The 25,574-nt window shown below is 46.8% G+C and overlaps 1 protein-coding gene across 3 annotated transcripts in view; it reads left to right on the top strand.

Moving 5' to 3' along the window:
- Positions 1-25,574, top strand: part of Lrch (Leucine-rich-repeats and calponin homology domain protein) — a 205,513-nt gene that overhangs the window by 48,278 nt on the left and 131,661 nt on the right. For 2 of the 3 annotated variants that reach the window (XM_065439258.1, XM_065439256.1), the window contains exons 5-8: positions 8,609-8,736; positions 11,317-11,440; positions 16,588-16,749; positions 23,632-23,706. In XM_065439258.1, coding sequence (XP_065295330.1) covers positions 8,609-8,736; positions 11,317-11,440; positions 16,588-16,749; positions 23,632-23,706 — 489 coding nt within the window. The remainder of the gene's footprint in view (positions 1-8,608; positions 8,737-11,316; positions 11,441-16,587; positions 16,750-23,631; positions 23,707-25,574) is intronic. The other variant, XM_065439257.1, reaches the window with a different exon arrangement.

Raw genomic sequence — 25,574 nt, 5'->3', positions numbered from 1 at the left:
TTCGGTACACGTCTCATCCCATTGCTGCCGTGTGAGCTGGGCCAAATAGGTTTCAATCTCCTTATTAAGAAGCGCGATTTTCAATCTGAGTCTACGATTAAGCTTTTGGGTCTTCCACCTGGCTGAGAGGGCGTGTTTGGCTTCCAGAAGGTGAGCAAGTCTCGAGTCCATTTTAGGAACTTCAACATCCGTAATGATTTCTTTGGTTGCTCCTTTAACCGCCATGTTCAGATTATCTAGCAGATCTGCATATGTTTCGTCTGGCGGGACTGTTTCATTTCTGATTTTTCAAAAAAGGTCCGAGTCCACATATTCGTATCATAAAGGGTACTAAATTGAGTTTTGAAATGAGTCCTTGAAAAAAACTTTTGGGGGCCTTTGAGATAGCTCTGGACAGTAGTCCAACTTTTGCTTTTGCTCAGCCACGGCCAGGCAACTGTGGAAAGATGATTTAGTGTCAACCGGCAGGTCTGTGTGGAAAACCTGAAAAGCCTGTCATATGTCTCACAATGCGTTACAATGAGTCACAATGAGTGTGACGCCGTTGGTAAGGCAGGTGGCATCCTTAACATTCCTATAACAAAGGAGTTGAGGACGTCCGTTTCAGCGGAAAAAAGGCATCGTTATGCATATCTGGAGGCGCCGAAGGAGGAGCAACTTGAAGAAGCAACAGAGTCAAAGAGGCGCCTTGTTGAGGAAGAAATTGATACCTTAAAGCGAAAGAAAGCAAGATTTAACGCAACCGTTGCTGATCTGACAGCTTCAGCAGACAACTTGGCTGAGAAAGCAGAAGAGACGGGCGACGTCGTGCACATTGTGAAGTCAAATTGCGGTAGGAAAATGGCAAAAAGCAAGACGGAAGAACTTCTAAACATCAAGCAAGAAATAATCACAAAGCTTCAGAAGCTTTCTTTAACGCTTGTTACGACCTGTCTTAGTTTACTATTAAACTAGTCTAGTCTGTAAGTGTGTCTTTTTCTTAGTGTTCAATAAATTGGTGGCGGCGTGTTTTAAAAAAGTTGTTTTACTATAAAGGGTACTAAATTGAGTTTTGAAACGAGTCCTTGAAAAAAGGTTTTTGGGGCCTTGAAAGTCCTTAAAAACCCTTAAATTTGTGCCTTCATAGCCTGTACGAACCCTGCTTAATAGTCTAGTCTGTAAGTGCGTCTTTTTCTTAGTGTTCAATAAATTGTTGCAGCGTGTTTTAAAAATGTTGTTTTACTATAAAGGGTACTAAATTAAGTTTTGAAATGAGTCCTCGAAAAAAACGTTTGGGTGCCTTGAAAGTCCTTAAAAACCCTTGAATTTGTACCTTCAAAGCCTGTACGAACCCTGCTTAACCCTTTCGCTGTCGGACCTTTCTGGCCGTGACGCACCCCCAGTGTCGGCTTGGTTTCAGGGAACAAGCATAACAGGGAATGAACATAGCAATTTATTTTTGATTATGATTGGTATACAAATAACATAGTCAATGCAATATGCACATTTCAGTGTTCTGCAGCTGTTGTTAGTAAACATCACCATCATCATCAGCCTGACTATAAAATCCGCTTAACATCCGAATCTGACGATGCGGAACCCTCTTCCTCGCATGCGACTCTGTCCGAGTCCGAATTCGAGCTCGGCTCGTATTCTGAATCGGAATTGAGCCACCGCTCCAATGAGCAGATGAAGGTCCCGCGCGCTGAGCCATCCGAAAGTAACCGCGCGCAGGGAGGATGCGCTTTCAGTCGCCCGCGCAACGGAGAGCAATGGGACGTTGCGTGATCAAGAAGAAAGAGGAAGATGGAAAAAGGCTAAACAAAGTTCAAAGGGCTTTACGTTTACTGCTGCAAGCCGGAAGCGAGGGTGCGGCGAGAGAGCGAAAGCAGCAATCGAGTCACCCTTTTCGGGGAGGCAACGGCACGTGCGCCTGAACTTGACGCGCCGTAGCAGGCACACCAACAGAAGAAAAATAAAAACCTTCAAACCAGCGAAGATGGCAGAACAACCCTTGAACCCATAACCACACGCGCGCGACGCATGATACAGCGAACACGGAGCCACCGCGCCACTCAGCAAAGAGAAAGGGGGGAGTGGCAGTCGTGCGGTACTCTCCAATACATGGAGTAACACAGGTCGGGGCGAATGTACGAACTTGTAGAAAGAGTCAACAGATAGGGTGGCCAATCCAGGAGCGCCAGCTTTGCGCTCTGGCGCGAAATTTTGAACGCACGATAGAGAATGTACCGGTACGTCAGTGACACTGTGGGGGGGAAGCTCGATGACGTACCGGTACGTCCGTGACAGGGAAAGGGTTAAGTGACTTTGTTGCGCAGCATAAAGAAACTTGCAGCAGTATTTGCTTCATTTGCTTTTGCAGCTAGTAAGTAATCTCTGCAGAAAGTAAATTGTAGATAAACTGCACAAATGCAGTAGTTAACAAGGAAAATATTTCGATGCAGAAAGTTTTTAGATTAGCGTAGGCATTTTCAAATCATATCCAGAAATAATCCTTGTGGAGCATATGGCTTTCCATCACTGTTATCACAACTTCTTGATCTGTCTAATTCCTTGCTACTGAGAATATTTAAAAGCAGTGACAGTCGGTTCACAATTCTTTTAGGAAGTTTTGTGCAGAGTTCACTCAACTTTCTCTTTCTTCCTTCTTTAGTATATGAGGAACACCATCAGGGTACATTTCAACATATTCATTGAGGATTGAATATTTGTTCCTTAAACTGTAGCTTTAGCAGTTTTAGGTTGATGTAAGGCTTTTGTTTTTTGAGCTCAACTCTTAGGTACCCGTTCCTGCATTGAGCATCAGCGTGCCTCGACATCCGTCCCTTGTAACCAAGCGAACGAGCACAGCAAAAGACGAAAGAGTGAATGCGGAGTGCAGTGGGGGATGAAAGGCGAAAGTGGAGGAGAAGGTTACAGTGAAAGCATAAAGCGGAAAGCAGAGGAGGAGAGTATCGCAAAAGGGTGAGGAGGAAAGCAGAATGGCGCACAAGGCTACGAGACGGTGCCATAGCATTAGAGCGCAGCACTTCGGCGCCCATTCCTGGGTTGAGTGTCGCCGACCCTAGGCTTAACCATGCAGACGTGCCAGTGTCACTGTACGCTCATTCGTTGTCATCTTCTTGCCCTTTTGGCTCCGATGCTGCTCAGCATACCAGCATTCCCATGCTGCCCCTCCCTTTGCAAAGGTGCTGACAGCACTGGCTCACTGCAATTCGATCCAGTGATTTCGGTCTCAATTCTTTGCCTCAATATATAGATAAGGAAAACACATATCGAGTTGCACTCAAATTTTCACATTAGGAAGTACCATTATACCGTAAGTACCGTATCACATTAGGAAGTACCGTACCGTACCGTTTAGTAGTCTCCCACGTTGAGTAGCACTTCAAGCCTTGCTTATCAGTCTCGAAGATCAGCTTGTGACACTTACGTGACCCAGCTGCAGTGAAGCAAACCACTTATGAATATAGTTTAAGATCTTTCAATACCGTATTTACTGGCATAATGATCGCACTTTTTTGTAGGAAAATTGATGCGAATTTGGGAGGCACAGTAAGTGTGTGGATAAATCTTTATGTTGGAATGTTGTAGGTGCTCAACAGAAAAATGAAGCGGCTGCAAATCAGAGTTCTCACGCTAACGACTGCAAGCTCAACGAATTATCTTTTCTGAACAGTGCTTACCATTTAATAAACCACATGTTCTACACAAGCAGGAACTGCAAAGGCCCTTTTTTTTTTTTGCAAACGCTAGCCGGGCCTAGCGTCACTAAATGAATGAATAAAATTTCCCTGGCCTGACCTATTTCGAGTGGGTGTCAGTACTGACATCAGAACAAGCTGACGACTGTGGCTGCAACAACTTTCGAGAGTTCAGTGATTATTCAAGGGGAAAAAAAAACACATTTTTCGTTCCCATGCGCAGGTATGAGCAGTATGCAAGTATATTAGGTACCTCTCTTTGAATAGTTCTTAAATGAACATAATATGCATTGTGAAGGGTAACGCATATTCAGGCCATTTCGGTCTTTTATCTTTCAGTCATATAGTAAGGAAGAAAAAACACTCTAAACTTACTAAACTCGTTGTTCAATCTAAGCATAGAGCTATACCCAATGTATTTCTGCAGCTGGTTCTTAAAAATGCACATGTCATGCTATCATCTGTGATTGCTGGCAAGGCATAGGTATGTACATTGTGGGGTCTTGAAAGTTCTAGGAACACAGAACACACTACGTGCATTACAAATGCAAAAAGGGCATTTATTGCACCTTCTATAGAGTGAGCCAGCTAGCCGAAATACATGGATTGGAATACAGTTGAACCCACTCATAATAATATTTGAATGCCAAAAAATTTCTATTCTTATAACTAATAATTGTTATAACCGAGTTGCATAAAAAAGTTCAAGGGGAAAAACATGCATATATTTTAATTTGATTTAAAGAAGGGCAGTCAAACCGAGGTGGCCACATTTCAATGGGCGCGAAATGCGAAAACACCCGTCTACTTAGATTTAGGTGCACATTAAAGAACTGCAGGTGGTCGAAATTTCCGGACTCCTCCACTACGGTGTGCCTCATAATCAGAAAGTAGTTTTGGCATGTAAAAGCCCGTAATTTTTAATAGCAGTCAAACCCACCTATAGCATTACTTGTTTTAACAACACTCGGATTTAGCAGTGATCAGCTGTGACACATTTGTGTGTGTTCTATGGTAAAATAAACCACTTACTATAATGTTCCCATGTCACATTATTGGCTATAGCAACTAAATCTGGCTACTAGTTGTCGGCACCGAGAGTGAACGAAGATTGAAAAATGAACAAACAAACAAAATTTGAAGGACGCTTAAGCTTCAACTTTAAGAGTGGAATGCGATAGCATTCAAAGACCCCTTACTGCTTTTCATGCTTCTCGGTAACTGCAGTTTATGTAACTGTAATATTTACTGGGAAATGCTGGCGGCAAACGCTATGCGCAATGGCAAGCTTTCTGGTAGAAACACGACCTCTTACATGGGTTGATCTCCTGTTATTGTTTCGCACTTTTCATATTTCAGTCATTGAAGAGCCAACATAAAGGATATGCATTATCATTTTTTTTTCATTACATTTGTGTGCTGCCGTTTTCTCAAAATGCCAAGGAATAACATTGTAAAGAATGAAAGACAAGGTCTGAGCAACTTGAGTGGTAGAAGAGCGGTTGGGTATTTATGGTTTGGAATTTTGTTCGAAATTCTTTTCGCCGAAGCGACGTCCGCCACCGACACTGGATTTTCTGCGACACGAGGCCCTTAACACTGTCGTGTTAAAAAAATGTGAGCCGCCGTACCCACCTGTGTGCCCACACTTGCTTTTGTGCTGCACACCCTGCACAACACGTCTTCGTACACGAGGGGACTGTGCTGACATGGGAGGGGTGCAAGCAAGACTAAAGAAGGACGCACGAGGCCGGTGATGCATAGGGCAATGCAACTAAGGCGGTGACACTGTGTGGCGAAAGTGTGCAACACACAGGCGAATCTGTGGCAGCTCAATTTTCTTTTATTCAGGGTTTCTTGTTTTTGTTTGTTTGCTTGTTTGATGCACACACCGAGTAGTAGATGTAATTGTTTAACCATTAACACAGCGTAGGCACCTTGTAATAAGCTTTTTATTTTGCCATAGAACACCTACAAAATTTCACGGTGCATCGGCCGCTCATTGTAATATTCAGTATGCAGTGGAATCTCGATGATACGAATCTCACCGGATCATGAAAAATATTCGTATTAGCCGAAATTCGTATCATCGAAACAATTAAAACTAGCTAAATTAAAGAGTCAGAGGTGAACTCACTCAGGCACACATACATAAAAAGCATTTATTTCTTGAAGAAAATGTCTCAAATGTCCTTCTGCCTCTTTTTCTTTGTCAGATCACTTAGCAGACTTTGTTCAAATCCATAAAAACGCGTGCACGTGTCGTCGCTGATTTCATCCGCGGCCATAGCACGCCTCAGAACTTCGAGCACGTGCAGCGTTTCTGCCGCCAGTGGTGGACCTTCGCCGTCGCCCACATCTAACACAACGCGATCCGAAGCACAGCAGCTATTCCATCCGATGGCACGCGGAAAAGGAGGAAAAGCACAAAAGCGCCACCGCTTCAAACTCTTCGCACCCAGTCGCAGCCTCCGCACCAGAAGAGAAAGGGAGAAATCGCGTGACTGCGCGCTGTTCTCTTTCGGGGCCGTCAGTGGAGTGGCGTTTATTAAGGCGAAAGCTTTTAATGGCTCATGCTCGCGGTCGCGTCCGTCTGTGCGCTGGAATCGTGCCAACTGTGGCCACTCCTGCGCGCAGCGGCGCAACCTCCTCCCCTCCTGAGCAACCGGCGTGCCGGTGGGGGCGCCGCTGTGCATAGCGACCGTGACGTCACGCAGTAGCTGTAGAATGAGCGCATACGCGTCGGCGGTGGCAGCTGCACCGCCGCTCCTTCATCGGGCGTCTCATTGCAGTCGAGTAAGTGAGACGCATGGCTCCAAAGCGGCCCAGTGATTCCGCGCCAACCGGTTCGGGGAAGCGGCAGCATACGCCGTATTCCCCCAGCACTGCACGCCAGGACACGGAGCGAATGCGCATGCGACGATTGAACATGTCACCAGATGCGAAAGCAAGGGAGGCAGAACCGAAACGCCAACAGCGACTGATTAGATCGCCGGGTACCAAAGGCAGGGACGCAGAACGAAAGCGGCAGCAGCGACAGGCGATATCGCCGAACACCAAAACGAATGAATTGGAGCGCAGACGGCAGCAGCAACTGGCTATGTCACCGAACAGCAAAGCCAGGGAAGCGGAGTGCAGACGGCAGCAACGTCTGGCTTTCGCCAAGCACACTTTAGAATTTCTAGTGTCTTCGGTAATTTTCGTATCAACCGACGCGGGTCGAAAATTGATTCGTAACAACCGTTCTCCAGCACGTCGCGACGTAATGGGGCTCGGCCGGGACCACAGAAAAATTCGTATCATCTGGAAATTCGTATTAGCCATGATCGTATCATCGAGATTCCACCGTATTGTTAAAGCCGGTATCTTTACGAGTATGTTCGACTGTAGTTGCTCACATTGAGGAATTGAAGAGGTTCGATTCACTGCTCAAGGATACTGATTGAATACTGTTTGGCCATGCCCGACACCAATACTTAAGTCATTCCCAGGTGCAGTCCCACGAACGGAAATATATTCGAACAATAGGGAAGCCCTCCATAGGTCAATCCCACAGAGCGCAGCAACAAGCACGTGTTTGGTCCACATGCGACGCCAACCCGCAGTTGAAGATGAAGGAACCAGTTCTCTTTGTGCACAAGTATCCACTGTGGCGAACTCACTCTATCTCTTGTACTACTGCGTAACTACAACGCCGAACTTCATTCGCCACCTTTGTGCTATGCGGCGAAGCCAGATGCCAGGATATCTGAGTGATGCAGGGAGAACATCAGGGGATGCTTAGACTTGAGTGTGCCCACAACATGCACAAGAGGGCAGAACTCAGTTGCAACCAAATATTATGTAAATATAGTAAAACCTCATTAATTTGGAAATTTGATCTTTGGTCTCAGATGTATGCATTACTTAATGCAATGAAACACTTGTTAATTTGGACGTATTTGGCTGCACATCAGTTAATTCAGACAACTCTTGGAGCTCCGCAAGCACGGAGCGCCGCAGATGAGCAGAAACAGCATCCACCGAAACGAAGCGATGGAGATTGCGTCGCCACAGTCATCAGTAGAAATCGTACGTGAATCACAGCAATGCTAGAATGTTTCACGACTATTTGTGGCTTTCGAGCCTTTATTCTTGAGTTTTCCGCCATGCAAAACACCACGTTGGCCATAGGCCTTCATAACTGCATAGTTGCCATCTATGACCGCATCAATAGCAACTGCTGTTTCGTCCACAGTTGGAGCAAATAGTAGTTCCGTTTTGAGTCAGGGTGTGCGTCGGTCGCACGCCTTCAGAAGCACAAGGTCACCATCCATGATCGCGTTGACAGCGGCTGTGGCTTCGTCCGCAGTGCAGTGGTTGTGGCAAACAGTACTTTTGTTTTTACTCTGTGCAAAGCTGTCGAGGATGAAGAGCATCGTCTACATCGTTATGGGTGGGGACCTGGCGACACTGGCGAAAAAAAAATAATTGGGATATGCACCCGTAGGGAAAAATGTGTCTCAGAAGAAGACGCACGCTGTGGCTGCGTTGTGAAGGAATATGCAAGGCCTTCGCTGCTGTGAGCGCTGATTAGGCACGAGATGACGAGGATTCCAGCCTCTGCACTGCTTTTGTGCAAAAATAGAAAGATTTGCTGATTCATTTAATAAATAAAAGCATGTTGACGTAGTAAGCGTTTGCTTATTGTTTTCTTGATACCCTCAGTAATGGGACATTTGGTTAAGAATTTCTTTTTGGTCCCTTGAAATCCCAATTAACGAGGTTTTACTGTACTATTCTGCAATTATTCAGCCCAATAATGCATGGCTCATGAGGGTTGACTTGGCAAAAAAATGGAAAGGGATGTTTTTCAGCGGTGCTTAGATTTGGGCCATGTTACGATGGTCGGTTGTGGTGCGCAGCTTTGCAGGCGAGGTCAGGTGCACGTCTTTAAGTACCTGGAGCTGGAAGCTGTCAAGGAGGACCGAAGGCGAGGACACCTCATGGATGCCGATGGGAGCCTGCCTCGCCGAGGGGGAAGCCGCACACCGTGAGCAGTGCACCCTGGGATTCTCTGGGGCCTCCCAGTGAATTGATTTTACTAAGTCTTACAAAGCAAAGCAGCATCTTAGCATTTGGCCATCGTGAAGCCTTTTAATCTTCTCATAGGTGATTTAGGCCCACTTCAGTATGTTTTAAAAAACTTAATATTTTCTATACAAGTGGGTGTTTTATCATAAGAAGACTACTCAAACCACAACATCTTAGGCTTCTGTAGTTATATAGCAGACAGTGTTGCATATTATAAATGAGGGTTCCGATGACATTCTCAAGTTTGGTTATACAGTCAAACCCACTTAAAACAATATTCAAGTGCCACAATAATGCCGTTGTTATAACCGATGATTGTTTCAGGTAAACCTCACTATAATGAAGTCGGTAAAATCAGCAATTTGCTTTGTTATATCAAAATTTTGTTCTATTGAAAGTTGACCTTTTATGCAGATAAGTACAGTCACCAATCGAATTTTTCTTAAAGAGAAAGGGTCCCAGAATTTTCCGAATTATCGGGCAATCGAAAAAAGCAAATTTGAATGAGAAAACAGTTCATTTTGATAAATATGGAAATCGAGGATGAATGACACTGTTTCATGCCACGTACATCGATGATATTTTTTTGGCAGTACAGATTAAGCGAAGCCAACCACGCTTTCACATGCACTGTACCCTCGCGGCTGATAACGTTGCCCGCACTAGGATGACGCTATCAGGTAAAGTGCCGGCAGAGGGGTGCAAATGCTTCGTATACCTCTCATTCCAACAAGTAACTGAAACTCGAGATTTGCAACTTCCAATACTAAACGTGCAGTAAGACAGCTTACATGATGCCACGCTGTCTCAGCATGCCCACTCTTTACATATGCAGTTCTAAAGCAGGGTATGCGGCTGCATATGTGCTCAGCCATGCTTACAGCCATGCACAGCCACGGCCAAGACGCATGCCACCTTCCCCCCACTCCACCCCCCAACTGTATGTCAGTCAGCCTTGTTTGCTCTACGTTGTGGGATCTGATGTGGGATACCTCGCACCGTACTCTTGGGACAAAGGAACGACAACACAGTAGTGCAAACAATCACAAGGGCATTTATTGCACCTTTCATACATCAATGCCTGCTAGCCGAGTTGCTATCCACAAAACATGCCGATGGGCGCACGACAAATCTAGAAGTCCGACTCACCGCGTCCTCGCGAGCGAATATGTTCGCCCCATGCAGGATCCCAACGCCTGGTCGTTCGCGTGTATAGTCACGCGAATCGTGGCGCGTTCGAAGGCGGCCACGCGAGGCGGTCTCGCATAAGCCTGGGTCGCCGCGCGCTCGCGGGAGACGTCCCCGCGGCGCGCCGACCCGCCGGGAAAGAGGGGCGCTGCACGCACGGCACGTCCGTGATGCTCGCTGTCTCCAACCCAAGAGAGCAGGCGCCTTCCTTTCGGCGCCCAAGTAACCTCGCGGCGTTAGCCGCGCAACACTCGCGCCATCTCTCGGACTGCGTTTCAACCACATCGACCGCGCTGTCACGCAGGCCACGCGGCAAAGCGGGATTACAGGAGACGCGCTATGCGGAAAAAACACCAGGGGAGGCGCGAGGGTCGCGCATCCCCACAACGTGAAGCTTGCCGACGTCTTTCTCCAAGGCATTCAAGTGCTCCACGTAGTGCAGCGGAAGGTCTATTGTGAAAACAAGCCCCTGAGGGACTGAATCATCTTCAGGGCCTCCCGCAAGGACAATGTTGAGGCAACCAGCCTTACCTCATCAGCGCTGCTGTTGTGGCCATCACTGTTGCTATTCGATGCAAGCATGTTCGCGACAATCGCCTCATCGGTTAGAAAGACTTAGTTTCCAAACCTATAGCAGTCTGCTTTTTTTTTTCACTTTCAACGTCGTGCATTGCTGATGATCAGTGGGCGGATCATCCGTCTTCCGTTTTGGTGACGAGTCAAATGAGGCTGAGAAACCACTTGGCCAGGAACAACTTCCACGCAACTAACAAAGACAAGCACAAGCGACTTAATCCATTAGCAGAAAGAGGGCCCAGCAAGCAATCTGGGAGCAGTGCCGGTAGTGTTGACAGTGCAGTTGGCACAGTCCATTCGTGTTTCGGAGTGTGGCACGGTGTAGAGCTGTGGGCATAGCCCATTCGTATTCAAAGGTGTGGAAGGACTGGAGAAACGCGTGCGAGGCTGGCAATGAAGAGAAGTGCGCAGCAGCAGTTGGGGTGGCGGGCGATCATGCAGTGGCTTGCATTTCACTTTTTCTTTTTTGCTTTCAAAGACTTTGCATTTCATTACCTTTCGGCACAGACACCCAGTTGTCGGACTTCATTGTTATAACTAACAATGTGACTTGGGGGCATTGTAGTAAGTGGGCTATTTCCCCATAGAAACATACATACTGTGTCAGTGTCCGTGCTGAGTGCCATCACAGAGCACCCATGAGATCACTCCACAAAAGAAATAGCATGCATTTATGCAAAACTCCCTTCACGAAACTCATCACTGGAGAACAGAAAAGTTTATGCCTTGCAACAGCTGTCAAGTGTTGACATTGTCAAACGGTGGTTGTTTGCAGGGTGGATCAACGCCCAGCTAACAATGGCCATGTCAAGGAGCCTGCAGGTGGCAAGCGACCGACCACCATTGATTCTGGTTACTGTAGCACCTCAGATGTCACTGAAAGCCGTTGGTCTTTTGAGGTATGTGATCTGCAGCTGTGCTTTATGCGGGGCTTGTAAACCTATTTCAAATCCTTGGAATTAGCAAATAGAGATTCACAGGCCCTTAAAGCTCCTCGAAAATAAATGCACTCCTTAATTTCCTTGAAAACTGGTGTTAGGGGTGACTTCTGAACATTCAAAGTGACAAACTCTGCATTGGTGCTATTGCAAGGACACTCTTTATCGGGAAACAATCCTGTATATTCTGTTTTGAAATTTTCGCTAAACGATTGCAGTCTGGAATGCCCATGGCCACTGACGATAGACTTGTTTAAATCACCATTGCTGGCCATGCTAGAAGAAGCCCTATCAAATGAGCAACCTGTATCCCCTGTTTTTTTTATTTTGTTTTTTGTTTTTATTAGAAATGCCTGGAGGACAGTAAGTTTCAGCCCCTTAATGTGACTAGTACTTTGGGTGGAAGTCGGACATTACTAACCCTTGTGGCAGCCTCATAGTCGCACAGCAGCAGCCAGACACCCTTTCCTCTTTTTGACTCTAAAATCTTATCGCGGAGTGTGCGGGAAAGGGAAGTGGTGCGAGAGTGTGCAACCGAGCCATAGAGGCTGGATGAACACAAAAATAAAGTCAGTTGTTGCTTGTTCTTCGGGGGCGCATTACTCGCTTCTTTCTGCTGATTTCCAGTCACGCTCGCGTCCCACACAACACCCTCATTGAGTGTAGTAGGTGATGTGCCATAAGGCTGTTGATACCATTACAGTGGGAAAGACGACTATGAAAAGCCACCTGAAGAGCTTGAAGCTCGTATGCAATTAAGTGGCGGCTTTGCTGTAAACAATTTCAGCTAAGGAGAAAGGAATTTTAATATTTTTTAGTTCATGAGTATGAGTGAAGTTTGTTTCAGCCTCCTTGAAATTTGGCTTTAAGCAGCCTGGAAATCCTTGAATTGTCCTTCAATTTTATGTCAGATGTTCTGTACAAACGCTGTGTAGGGTGTGTAGCTTTTATTCCTTTGCTATATGCACCCTTGCCTGAAACACCAAAGCAACTCTGCTTATTCATTTAGTACAGCTGCAGCGAGACAGGCATATCAGCTTCCCTCTTTCACATTGAAATATAGTAACACATTGCACACTGCATAAAAAGGGGCCTGGTCAATAGCGCCATGCTCAAAATCTTGGCAATGGTCAAAGGTGTCGGGAGAAGAGTACCATATTTATGTGAAGATAAGGCAAGGTGTTTTCATAAAATTCTTAGCCTTGAAGTATCCCTCCACCTACATGCAAGTTTCTTAGGTTCGGTTACATATAGTTTAAATATGCCAGCAGTAGGTAGCATCATGTTTCCGGGGATCCAGATTTTAGACGGCAGCACAAATTGTAGCAACTAATAAACCTTGGCGGTTGAGGCAGCATCAAATTTTTGAGTGTATAGCCCGCACTGAGAATTCTAAAAATCTTATGGTAAAGGTGGGGTGCGAGTTATCAGGCATGTGTCTAGGAAAGTTACTAATTTACCTGTTTATTACATGAACAATCCTCAATTACATAACAGTGTGCACAGCACGGCCACCAGACAGACAAAAAATTAACTATGAAGACAAGGGCTGACTTCCAACTGAACTTCATTACAAAAAGATACACACAGATATATATACAGGGTGCTTCACATAACTTGAACGAAGGATTTTAAAACAATAGTTTTGTGTCATGTTGCACTCCTTAGAGTACATTTATATTTTGCTTAATTAATTAGTTAACTAAGATTAATTATGCAAGATTCCTAATATTGACACATGTACTTGTTTGTCTTTATCGGGCGACATGTCCTGCCACCTAGCAAATGTTATCCACAGCGCAGGACGTGCCTGCATCTATCGGAAGTTTCTGGAATGTTATCGATGGTTCCATCCACTGTCTGTGACTGAACATGTGTAATCTGATTGCATGTGTGCACGACGTGAATAGTGTAGAACCTTGTTGAAGACACACGGGTCGCAGCAACTACTCTGGAACATTCGACGACTGATGTATAAAAGCTGACATGCTTGACCCGCTGATCAGATTTTTGACGATCGCCGAGTGTGTTCACTGCTATCCTTGTTCTTTGACTGTAGCCTGCTTTTGAGGGCACAAGTTCGTCCAATAAAACGCTAGTTTCATTAATCACAGTTTGTGGGGTTCTCATCCGTGCTCTTCAGACAAAGGAACGACAACACAGTAGTGCAAACAATCAAAAGGGCATTTATTGCACCTTTCATAGATCAATGCCTGCTAGCCGAGTTGCTATCCCCAAAGCATGCCCATGGGAGCACGACAAACTGCGGAAGTCTAACTCACCACGACTGGATAATGAGCAAATATGTTTGCCCTATGCTGGACACCAATGCCTGGTCATTCGTGACCATATGTGCGAACGGTGGCGCATTCGAACGTGGCCTCGCGAGACAGTTTCGCAGAAGCATGGACCAGCGCACGCATGTAACTTCCGCGCCACTTTCCAAGGCCAAGTAACCGCGCTGTTAAGTGGCGTTAGCAGAGCCACACTCGCTCCATCTCTCGCACTGCGCTTCACCCACACCGAATGCCAGGGGCACCAAGCCATGCGGCAAAGCTTGATTACAGGAGATTGGAGCTATGCGGGAAAACAACATATGAGGGGACGCGTGAGGGTCGCGCATCACCATATCCCCCCAACCTTAAATCGCTACATATTCCGGTCACACGGTCTAACATCAACGTGTGCTTCGCGAGCAAGGCAGTTCATGCAACAGTGGCCGCACCGAGAGAAATGTCCACACACTGTCCATAGCATGCGAGCCAGCATTGTCCCTGGGTGCACCGCTGGTATCCGCCGGTCACAGCAGCAGCGTCGACGGCACGATCCCAGGCAAGGACTCCAGAGACGACGACGCAGTAGTCGGTACGAGCCAGCGTCGCTCGCGCTGACGCGCCCTGCTGGTAAGAGCCGCCGTAGCTGTCGGTGACTGCCGGCTCCTTTGTCCGCCGCCGAGGGTTGTGAGCTGGATGCAGGAGGCCGCTGAAGTTGCTGCGCCGAACTGACCACAGCATCACCATCGCCCGAGGTGGCTCGATCGTAGTCCGGAGCAGCAGCGCAGACGATGTGCAGGTGACAGCAAGCCAGGGGTGACTCCAATCACGCTGCGTACACTCAACACACTCGGCAAACACTAAAGTAGTGCAAGGGAGAGGAATTCTGCATGCGCATCGCCCACATGGTACAATGTTCAAAACGGCTAGCAAAAGATCGGGCGGCTACTCAGATGCTAAGTTCACGTGAACGAAGCTCGCTTTCTTGAGTCGAATGAGTAATTTCAATTCGTGCGAGGCTAACTAGAATGAGGGAAGCAACTTGCAACATCTCCACCAGGTTGTGGAGACCTGGTACCACCAGGTTGTGTCCCTCCACGTGCGACAGGCAGCTTCATAAAGCCTTAGGGCTAAAGTGTCGCTACCCTGACAACAACCAGCATCCAAAAAACAACACCCAAAATGGGCGCAAAACGGGCAGCCGTGAGGAGACGTCAGCTCTGTTAGGTGGTCCTACCCCACTCAATGCGCACAGCATCCGAGTTGACGGCGCTTCCCATCCCAGACGGTGTCGGGGCGCCCGGTGCCAGGCCGCCTGTAGTGGCACCCGTGGCCCGCGGCCACCCGGCTCCCAGAGCCGCGACTTCATCCGAGTCAAAGAGATAGAAGAAGCTATTTACATAAGAAATTCGGACCACCCACGAGGCTTCCGTACTCGCTCGCTTCAGGCTTGCCAATGCTCTGCGGGCGCGAAGCCTCGCTCTCGCAGGATGCAGACCACGTGGCTCTCGTACCGACGAATGTCATTAAAAAAAACACTTGTGAAAAGGCTTCGCATGTTGAAAAGTTCAAATACACTATAGCCACCATTGCCTCGCTCAAGAAAGCACGCCGCCGACGCTAGTGATCAAAATTCATGCTAGCCCTACGCTTCGGTTCAAACAAAGGTCTTGAACGAAGCAAAATGTTAAGAGGTCCACGTTGGTCAGCCAGATGTAGGTTTCTCACCCGTGCTCTTGGGACAAAGGAAGGACAACATAGTAGTGTAAACAATCACAAGGGCATTTATTGCACCTTTCCTAGATAATGCCTGCTAACCGAGTTGCTATCCCCAAAACGTGCCGATGGGTACGCGACAAATCGTGCAAGTGGAAGTGTTCGATGTAAGCGTAATTTTTGCTATATATACTCATTGTAACTATACCGTGTCCAGAAATTGTTCGATATATGGAATAATTCGATGTAAACGGGTTTGATATAGCCGGGTTCGACTGTATTTATATATATATATATAATTCAAGGAAAAGTTCTTTAATGAAGGGAAAATCAGACATCCAGCCGTTCGTAGCAATTGCTACGAACGGCTGGATGTCTGATTTTCCCTTCATCAATTAATTCTCTCCATCTTGCGGGTTTCCGCAAAACTTTCACATCAAGAAAAAGTTCTGTAGGTCTGGTGCATAGGTAGTTGAAAAAACGGAGGGGCACACTTACAGAAATAGCGTGTTTAATGGTCGATCGTTTCGGCCGTGGCACGGCCTTTGTCAGAATAAAACTGACAAAGGCCGTGCCATGGCCGAAACGTTAAACCATTAAACATGCAATTTTCTTAAGCGGGCCCCTTCGTTTCTTCAACTAAATATATATGTGCGCACGCACACACATGCACACACACACATACCTGATTACAACCATAACTGCCGATGCATAATGGCTAAACAAAAAGATAATTAACATATTGAAAAAAGGAAGCACAACCCTAAGACAGCAAGCCACATAAAGCTGAATTTAGAAATAAAAGTTCCTTATGCATCAGTAAACCATTAGTCATTTTCACCAATAGGGAACTTATTTATAGATTCCGCTGTATGCGGCGTGCCAGCCTGGGCTTGGGCTAATCAAAATACAGGGCTGTCAAAGTGATAGCTTGAAGCACTTGGAGTTGATTTAGTCTGTGTGGCACAAATGTTTGTGCTTGAGGCAATGTAACGGTACAGCCAAGTTGAGGCTGTGCTTGTTGTGCCCCAACTGCATGCCTAGGCTGCGTGGAATCCTAGCATTTTTATGGCAGCTGTGACCCCCAGAATTATTGTGGGACTGACTGGTTGACTGCAGGCACCGGAGGACCCTTTGCTACCGCCACTGCGGGCATTTCCCCGGGAGCAGCGGCACGAGCGCCTTTCGGACCTGAGCCTGTGTTCTGCAGCAGGTGGCACTACCACACCCAGCACTCTGAGCCCCTGCTCGGAGACGGGACCCGAGCCCAGCCCTCGAGCGGTGAGTGGCCTCCCTGCATTGTCTCGCTAGGCTGAGCCTTATTACCGTATATAATCAAATGTTAAGCGACCGCAATTGTAACGTAAGGGTCAACATTACAGCCAACAAAATTTTAAAAATAATACCACAAATATATTGCGAGATGAATGAAAAGAGAAATGGTACGTTTACAGTCGCCGACCGTTTATTCGAACCTCACAGGGACTGCGGAAATGTCCGAATAAACAGGTGTCTGAAAAAAAAAATAAAGCAATTGTGAATGCGCCGTTGCATGCTGTTCCGTTTACGCGCAATCAGATAAGCCTGAATCTCGGAAAGGGTCGTACGGTCACTATAGGTGGCTGAAAGCACGCTCACTGCTTGTACATGCTTCGCATGCGACGGCAGCGTAGCACATGGTGCGTCATCTTCTGACTCAGAGTCATCGTCCAACGGTGCAACAGAAAACTGACGAATGATCTGGCCGTCGTCGAGTTCTGTGCATGTCAGTACAGCAGTGTCAGCACCTGTCAAACTGTCAATGAGACGGTGTCCGGAATCACAATGCAACCACTGTGCAGGTCTCGGCAGAATGTTTTCTGCGTCAGTAGGGAGCACATCAGAAGGCAACAAATCTTAGGCGTCCCGGCACCCGCTTGCCGGCATTCCCCAGCGCAGTCTGAAGGGCATTGTCGGCGCCATTAGACACTTAACGCGATGTTTCCATATGCCGCGTTGGATCACTGGAACCTCGACACAGCACACAAAGCAAACACCACCATGCCGACACCAGTCGCACAAACGAAAAACGTGGGGCCTACTCGCAGCGTCGTGCGCGAACATGTGCACGAAGAAACAAATCAGCTGCTGGATTATCTTGGCATGGCTTACTAAGCTGAAACCGAAGCTGCTGTAGAGCCACTTTAGCGAACCAGGCAGAAACGATGATGATCAGCGGGGATTCGCAGTAGCGCCACTTCGTGGGGCAGCAAGGAGGCTCCGTTCAAAACAAAAATGGCGCTCAGCAAGTGGAACCATGCACCGGTCAGAGTCGGTGCATGGTGCTTTTAATCTAGTTGGCTCATGGAGTGTCCGAAAAATCAGACGAGAGGTTGCAAGGTGTCCGAACTTTTGGCAGCTGTTATACATTATGGTCTATGGGGAGAATGGCGGTGCCGCAAAGCAGACCGAATAATTGAGCATGTCCGAATTTTTGGACTCCGAAAAATCAGTCGGCCACTGTATTCAACGAATCAATTCAGAAACGAGTTCTCTTCGCTGATCATCATTGTCTGAGGAGGAGGCCGAGCTTTCTATGGGCAGTATTCTCGGGCGATCACTTCCACAAATATGTCTGTGACTCGGCACCAAAAGTGTCCCCAACACGTGTTTTTGGTGCTGTGCGAAGCTTGCTCTCAGTGCCAAGAGTGCCGAGCCGAGTCTCGTGAAAGCGAAACTATTGCCAAATGTGATAGCCCGAGAATTAAGTCATCCATGCTGTCAAGTTCGTTTGAGACTAAGTACAGTCGAACCTCGATATATCGAACAGCGCGGTGATCGCAAAATTGTTCGACATAGCCAGAATTCGATATATAAAATCACGTAGAAAACGCATCGAAAACTAGCACAAATCAATCAATGAACCAATCGTGGCGCAATAGATACTCACATGAAGCTTCAAACAAAGTATTTATTTAGTTCGCTGAAAGTACTGAAGCAGCATAGCCTGCTTCATATTGGCAACCGCGTGTTTGACCACAGCGTCCTCAACATAGTCCAAACGGCCCACAAGAGACAGTCCAGTCCCTTCTATTGCGCTGCAGTAGCGGCGTACAACGGCCAAAGCAGCTACAGCCTCAGTTGCAGTCGGGAGTGCGGCAACATCAGCACTTGCTGGATCAGTTTCGGCAGAGTCTTCGTTTGGCCGCTCAGCAGTCACTTCTGCAGCGATCTCCACATCTGTTAACTCCACCACTGTTCCGGTGCTGTCGTCACCGCCAACGAAGTCCTCAATGCACATGCTGTGTGGCTCAGCACCGACAAAGCGCTTGAACTGGCTCCAGGTTTCTTCAAGCTGGCATTCTTCCTCTGTGCCATCCTACGTCAAATCTTCGGTTTCTTCCTCGGAAGCTTCTTCAATGCGGGTCACGAAACCCGCATGCCGAAAGCAGTAAACTTCTTGGCGCCGAGAATGAACGCAAAGTTCTTGGCCTTCTGCTGTAGCATTGGTCCCGATAAAGGAATATTCCGGCCCCTTACGTCGATAAACTATTTGTACAGCGCCTTCTCGACGTCTTCAAAGGCAGCTTTGCGCACCCGCCACGCGCCTGAGTGCTGGTTCTGTTCCGCCTTGGCCTTTATGTCACTCTTATTTTTCAGCAGAGTGCTCAAAGTACTCCTTGGGATGTTGAAAGCTTCAGCGACGCTCGCTTTCTTTTCTCCATTTTCAACGCGCTGTATCACTTCCAATTTCGCAGCAAATGTCAGGGTCGTGCGCTTCTTCGCGTTTGCAGCCATCACACCAACCACGACAAGCCTACGCCACACACACAACGACTGGCGTAGCACAAACGGCAGCACCGAGACGCACGTGTTGTTAATGTTGTCAAACTGGTCAATCTGGCCAAGCCACGGCCACGCTAAGCCGCCGCGTGCGTACGCCGCTACGTTCAAATGGCACCCTCAGCGCAACAGATGTGGGCAGCTGTTGTACGCAGCAGTCTGAAACGCCCATCGCGCCACCGCTATTTTCGAGAGTGTTGCGGGAAAGCTCGCCTCCTGTCAACAGAGCGCACTTGGTCTGGGGCGGCAGAGTTCGATATATCCATTTTACGTCCGGCCCCGTTCGAAATTAAAAATTAAAAATGCATGCGATTTTCCACGTCATATAGAAAGTGTTCGATATACGCAATAATTCGATACATCCGTGTTCTATATATCGAGGTTTGACTGTGCTTCTTAAAACACCACACAAAAACTTAATTCAGAGACAGTGCAGGCCACTACAAAGTCTGTGGAGCCACTTTCCGATGGGCCTTGCGTTTAAAAAGAACGGCTCTTTGGTCCCACCATCCACGAATTGTCAACACATTGACGTCGAGCCTCAGAGCCACAGCAAAGTTTCACACTCCTCGGCTACCAAATTCCCTCTTCTCTCGAAGTGGCCGTCATACCAAACACACTGAGGTACCATAACGTCGTGAATGAATGGAGTTGATGCTCAAAAGGCTGCAGGGTACTGCAGCACCGTAAGCATAATACTATGTAATACGACTCGCAAGCATAGTGAAAATGGCATCGATCATACAAAAAGAAGTTTTGACTTCATTTGATATGTGTATGGATTAAAGGAGGACCCAGCTTTTCTGGACCGAAAATCGGCCCAGAAATAGAATTTTCAATCTTTGAATTTTTGCATTTCTGATGCGTTTCTGCACCTTCCTCCAAAATTTGGTTCCAGAATACGCGCCTTTCTCTCGTTTTCATGATCTAAAATGCGAGTTCACGAGGGTGGCCCTTTAAGGGGGGATGCCGCTTTCGCATCGCGAAAAATTGCCAAAAAAATCGCTTTTTGAAAATCACATTTTCAATTTCTATAACCCTTTTTCTATCTGATACCCAAATATCATCACTGTAAACCACTTAGAAGGGCTCTGAAGAATTCGCTTTATCAGCCAACGTAGCAAGAAATTTCACGGAAATCAAGAAAGAACAGCGTTTTTCAAGCCACAATATCTCCGGAACGGCGCGGCCGAGCGCCGCCATCTTGGTCACGTTGGAAAGCGCGTTTTTCCGTCTTCAAATTTGCCGCTTTAGCGATCTCCTCCATACAGAAACAAGCGCACAAATAGCAAGTGATTGAAGGTCGTGCCGGAGTCTGCGATTGGCCTCGCCCGCCACGTGACTCCAGCGCAGTTCGCCATTGGCCCGGCGCTCGCGTCGTCTGCTCGGCTCTTTGCACCTCACGAGTCTAAGCGTCTCCACTCGCCGTAATCTCGACGTGTCAAAGCGGGTGCTACGCGGACATTGCAGTAGCGTGGCTAAGCATTCCGAGCATTGGCGACACGGACTTCGCAACCAAGATTCATGCGTGGCATTCTCTGACGTGCAGCTAAGCCTTTCAGCACTCGGTGTTTCGGAATTCGTGACGAAGCACATCGCGCACGCAATCCTCGTGCACGCGGCTAAACATTTCGCGCATAGGGAGTCTCTGACTCGGCGATAATGCACATTGCACGCGGACTTCTCGGACCCTCACCTAAGCATTTTGTGCATTGGCACCACCGACTGCGCGAATAAGCACATCGAGTGTCGTCTCCTCGAGCCCGCGACTAGGCATATTGCGCGTTGGCACCACGGACTGTGGTACTAAGCACATCGCGCGTCGGCTCCTTGTATCTGCGGCTAGGCATTTCGCGTGTTGTCATCTCGGACCCACAACCAAGCATATTGCTCATTCACTCTATTGTCACGATAGCTCGTAGCAATATCTGGCATACCACCCCTTCATGAAGAGAACCTCATCATGAGTTCTGTTCACTAGGCCCCTTGGGCTGGCACAGACACCTGGCTGCAGAAGTAATCGAGGCATCATACAAAAGTACAATTCTGGAAAGCACCTAACAGCTGCATATCTATCACTTTCTCTCTGATCCTAAGTTCTACAGCCATTGTCAAGTAAAGATGACTTGGGAGGCTGCTGACACTCAGAGCCTTCATTCGAAACATGGTAAATTCTACAAAAATTTAAAAAAGCCTCACTGATAATTTTACTGGAGATTGCTATCAATCTATCAATCGGGCAGCCTGCGGGTACAGGCTGCCTCAATGTACACTGGAACTATATTCAGGAACCGACACAGAGTTCTGCACGTCACTTGGTTTGAAACTTGGACACCATGCTCTTTGTAGAGCAGCAGCAGCAAAGAATGCCCTATAAAAAAGAAAAGGGGGGGGGGGGTGAAGTGCACCAGACCAGAGGCCACATGTACAACAAGCCCCACATCACAAAACACCCCAAAGACTACAAATTTGGTGCCTTTTAGAGAACGGAAGAGAAGGTGAAACTTTGAGAGCGATTTTCTCAAAAGTGTTTTTCGGCCTTTCTGCTCAGTTTCTGGAGCTGATTTCTTTGTTATCGTTTAACATATTTTGATTTTTTTTTTGTCACGTTCCTTGGGCTACAGTGCAGGTTGTGACATCCTCGCTTTCATATTTTGACCCTTTGTAAGTTTATGATATGGCTATTCATCTACCCTGAAAGTGTGCTTGATGTGAAGGTAACATAAAATATGGCACTCCAAAAAATTTTTGTTGCGAAAAAAAAAAAATGCGGGATAGTCACGACCTTCAGCACGCATTTAGCTATGCAGACAATACTTAACAAGCCTTCTATCATGTTTTTTCATTTATCCAGGCTCTCCAGAAAGTAATAATAAATCAATAAAATTGAATAAAATATTCTCAAGATATTGCTCTGAAACTTTTATGGAAGCATCAGGGAGACATTCTAAACATTTGTGCCAATTTTCATGAAAAGCCGTGAAGAAATAAGGAAGTTGATTTTCAAAGCCACGTCCCTCCGTAAGGGGCGACGCGGGTCTTGAAATCGAAAAAAAATGCAAAAGAAATAAAGCGCGATTTTAAAGTATTCATTGTCCAAAGTATTACCCCACAAAGTATTATTGCCCAATTCCTTCATGAAGTATTAAAAAAATGGCAATTTGTAAGCGTCGCTGGGCCGGAATTGAAGGCCCAGCTCAAAAATTTGCCCTAATTTCAAGCCGCCAAAGCTCCGGACGATGCAGGGCAATCGCCACCATCTTGGTCTTGTTTGAAAGCTGGTTTCCCGTACTTCATTTTGGCGCCTTTCAACACAACGAAGGCATTCCGTGAGTGACGGTATCGGTGACGTTTTCGAAGGGTGGAATTCGGAAAGAGCAACGCTGATTGGGCAAAGCGCACACTTCTCCAAGGTGCAGCCTTCCGATTGGGCTAAAGCCCCTTAAACTTCGTAAAGTAGTGCCACGCTTTGAAGAATGCCGCCTCCTCCTCCAGCGCTCTGGCCGAAGCCGACGCCGCGTCGCTATTGGCCTAATGGCATCACGTGGCCCCTTGCGCCGGCTTCGTTTGTTTACTGTCACGCTTCAGTGCCATCTTTGCTCGAGCAGCGGCGCTTGTTCGCGGCATTCCTTCCGTTTCTATTCTGTGTTGTTTTGATCTTGCGAACGCCTTGAAGGATGTTTTGTGGCAAGTGCGACGTCGCTTCACGTAATTTTCTGTTACCATGACCTGCTGCACGTTCGGATGCCAATATAGTTTTAGCAAAGGCAAGAATATGTTCGCGATACCGTCTGGTAAGCGCAACGGGGTTAAGAAGAAAGACATGGCTTCACCAAATCGGGAGGGAGAACTTCCGACCAACTTCCTCCGCGCGACTATTTGATGTAAGTTGTGTCTCTCTCAGAATATTGTATGTGCCAGGCTTGCGTATTGTGCTGCGGGCAATAACGTAGTAGATATTGCACAGTTCACTGTGCATGTTGTCATTTGTACGCACGCTTTAACATGATTTTTATGCAACGTCTGCTTTGCTTATATGTGCACTACGTGGTCGTGTTAGTCATATTTGGTGCGCTTAATCGATTTGAACGCCAACCGGCGTGAGTTTGCGGGCACGCGAGGTTGCGTGCGATAACGTGATTACGAAATTTTTAAGATTCAGCGCAGTCCTTTTGATTAAATTTCAGTCTTTCAACCTTTAATGCAAGTTCCATGTCCAGGTCATGATACTTCAAGCACACAACAATCCTGAACCCTGCTTTTACATGTGTTTGCAATGAATTTTGGTGTGCAGCCACACGTTAGTTGTGTAACAGGTGAAGGGGGTTCTTTTGCATGCAGTTTTTTGACGACTCTTCAGACACGGACATCTCTGAACACGGTGAGGGTGGCACACCTATGCTGCTAGACTCGCAGGTAACACCAATGGCTTTGGCTTGGCGGCAAATGTGAGCTGCTTGAAAAGGTTCTGCACAGTTTCTTAAGTGCACCTTCACTTCTGTGGTCTCACAAAAAAGTATGCAGCGGGTGCTTCTCTGCTGAGAATGAAAGCTGCTTTTCTATGCGTGCTTGTAGGCTGGCAGTGTACAGAGTGCTGTTACGAGGCACTAGCAAGTTCTCTTAACATAGACTAGCACTCCCTTGCTTCTCTGCATTTGCCTCTTTAATGTGTTCTTTTGTACCACCAGCTTTCAGACCACTAGAACAAATTAAACTGTTTCATTGATCCAATAAAGAAAACTGCAACACCCACAATTTTTAACATAGAAACAATAACAAAATAGGCCACGAATTAGCGCGATAGATGTCTTTACAATCATTAGATATTGAAGTGCTGCTTTCAGAAAAAGTTGCTGTGTGGTGGAAATACCTGCTGTGTTGGAAAAACTGTTGCAATTTCTTTGCGTTGCAGAAAAGGCTACATAAAAAGGAAAGTTGTCATCCACCTGACTGTGCTTTGTGCTACTGCGAGCGGATCACAATTTTCTCTTTTGTGAACCTTCCCTCATCATGCAGGCTTCCCCAGGACTGATTTGCCAAAAGGTTGCAGTGCATGTTAAATGTTTCTAGTGCTAAAAACGTCTTCTTGCTTTGTCTTGTTGCTTCTGTAAAGCTGAATCCAGAGTCTAGACCATATTTTAAGGGTATATCTTTCGGGTTGTTTTCCCAGAAGTGTATCTGCACTTGCATGGCTCAAATTATTCTGGCTGCCACTGAGGTAAACCCATAGTGGGGAAAAGAAACAACAAAGCTGATTGTTAACAATATATGAAACATATAATTAAAACAAACCATCAAACACACAAACCAACTAAACAAGATGTCGAGACTAATAGAAACGTTCATGCAGCTCTAGATGTTCTCGTACAAGTAAACAAGTATACAAAACAGTAAGGGCCATGACCGGTAACAGTTACTGGCCACGCGTTGGGGCAGCTGCAGGGCATCGGTCATGTAAGGATGAGTCGCAGGAGGGGAGTGTGAAGTTCTTGCCTTCAGCGCCATGTCACCAGGACGAGCGAAGACCACAGGCCGAGCGACGATCACAAGCCAGACAGAGGCCGGATCGTCGCCGAAGTCTTGAAGCTCAGACCCACAGCCAGACTGCTTTGCTTCTTCCACTCAACACAGAGGCCTTGCGCCCAGAACAAAAAAAGCCTTCCTTTTCTTCCTTGTCTTCTTCTGCTCCCCCTTCCAGAACCTATGTCTTTTTGTGATTGGCTGTTGGCAAAGATGCCGCGTCGTGCTAGCTCGTGCCGAATGCCACCATTCTTTTTCTTCTTTTAAAGTCACTGGCCGTCCACCAAACCAGGACATGCACACATTAGCCTTTATACACGACAGGACCCTCATACAATACAAAAATATAACCAGGGTTGTTTCTGCCAGTAAAAAAAAATGCGAACAGGTCTTGACTGTGTCAACGATACAATGGTGGCACACGTATTTCAAGCATCGGTAGAGGCACCACTTCAGTTTTTCAACAAGATAAGGGAATCTGGGGTAATGCCTACAGAACGGAAAAATGCAGTAGTTGTGCCATTTCTAAAATCTGGTTAACCCACAACATCCTCGAACAGCTACAGACCCATTGCACTAACAAGTTCTCCAGTAAAGTCATATGAGAGCATTATAAACATAAGACTCACATTCATCCTTGAATCAAATCATTCCATGCTCTGTTATGCACTCTGTATACAGTCTACACTCATTACAACAGACCCGCATACAACACTTTCGGATATAATGGACCATATTTCAAGCTTAGTTTCCTCTACCTATTT

This window comes from Dermacentor albipictus, chromosome 1 (genome assembly GCF_038994185.2).
Source record: "Dermacentor albipictus isolate Rhodes 1998 colony chromosome 1, USDA_Dalb.pri_finalv2, whole genome shotgun sequence".
Lineage (NCBI taxonomy): Eukaryota > Metazoa > Arthropoda > Arachnida > Ixodida > Ixodidae > Dermacentor > Dermacentor albipictus.
Note: the sequence above shows the minus strand (reverse complement) of the source record. Positions and strands in the feature narration are given on the sequence as shown.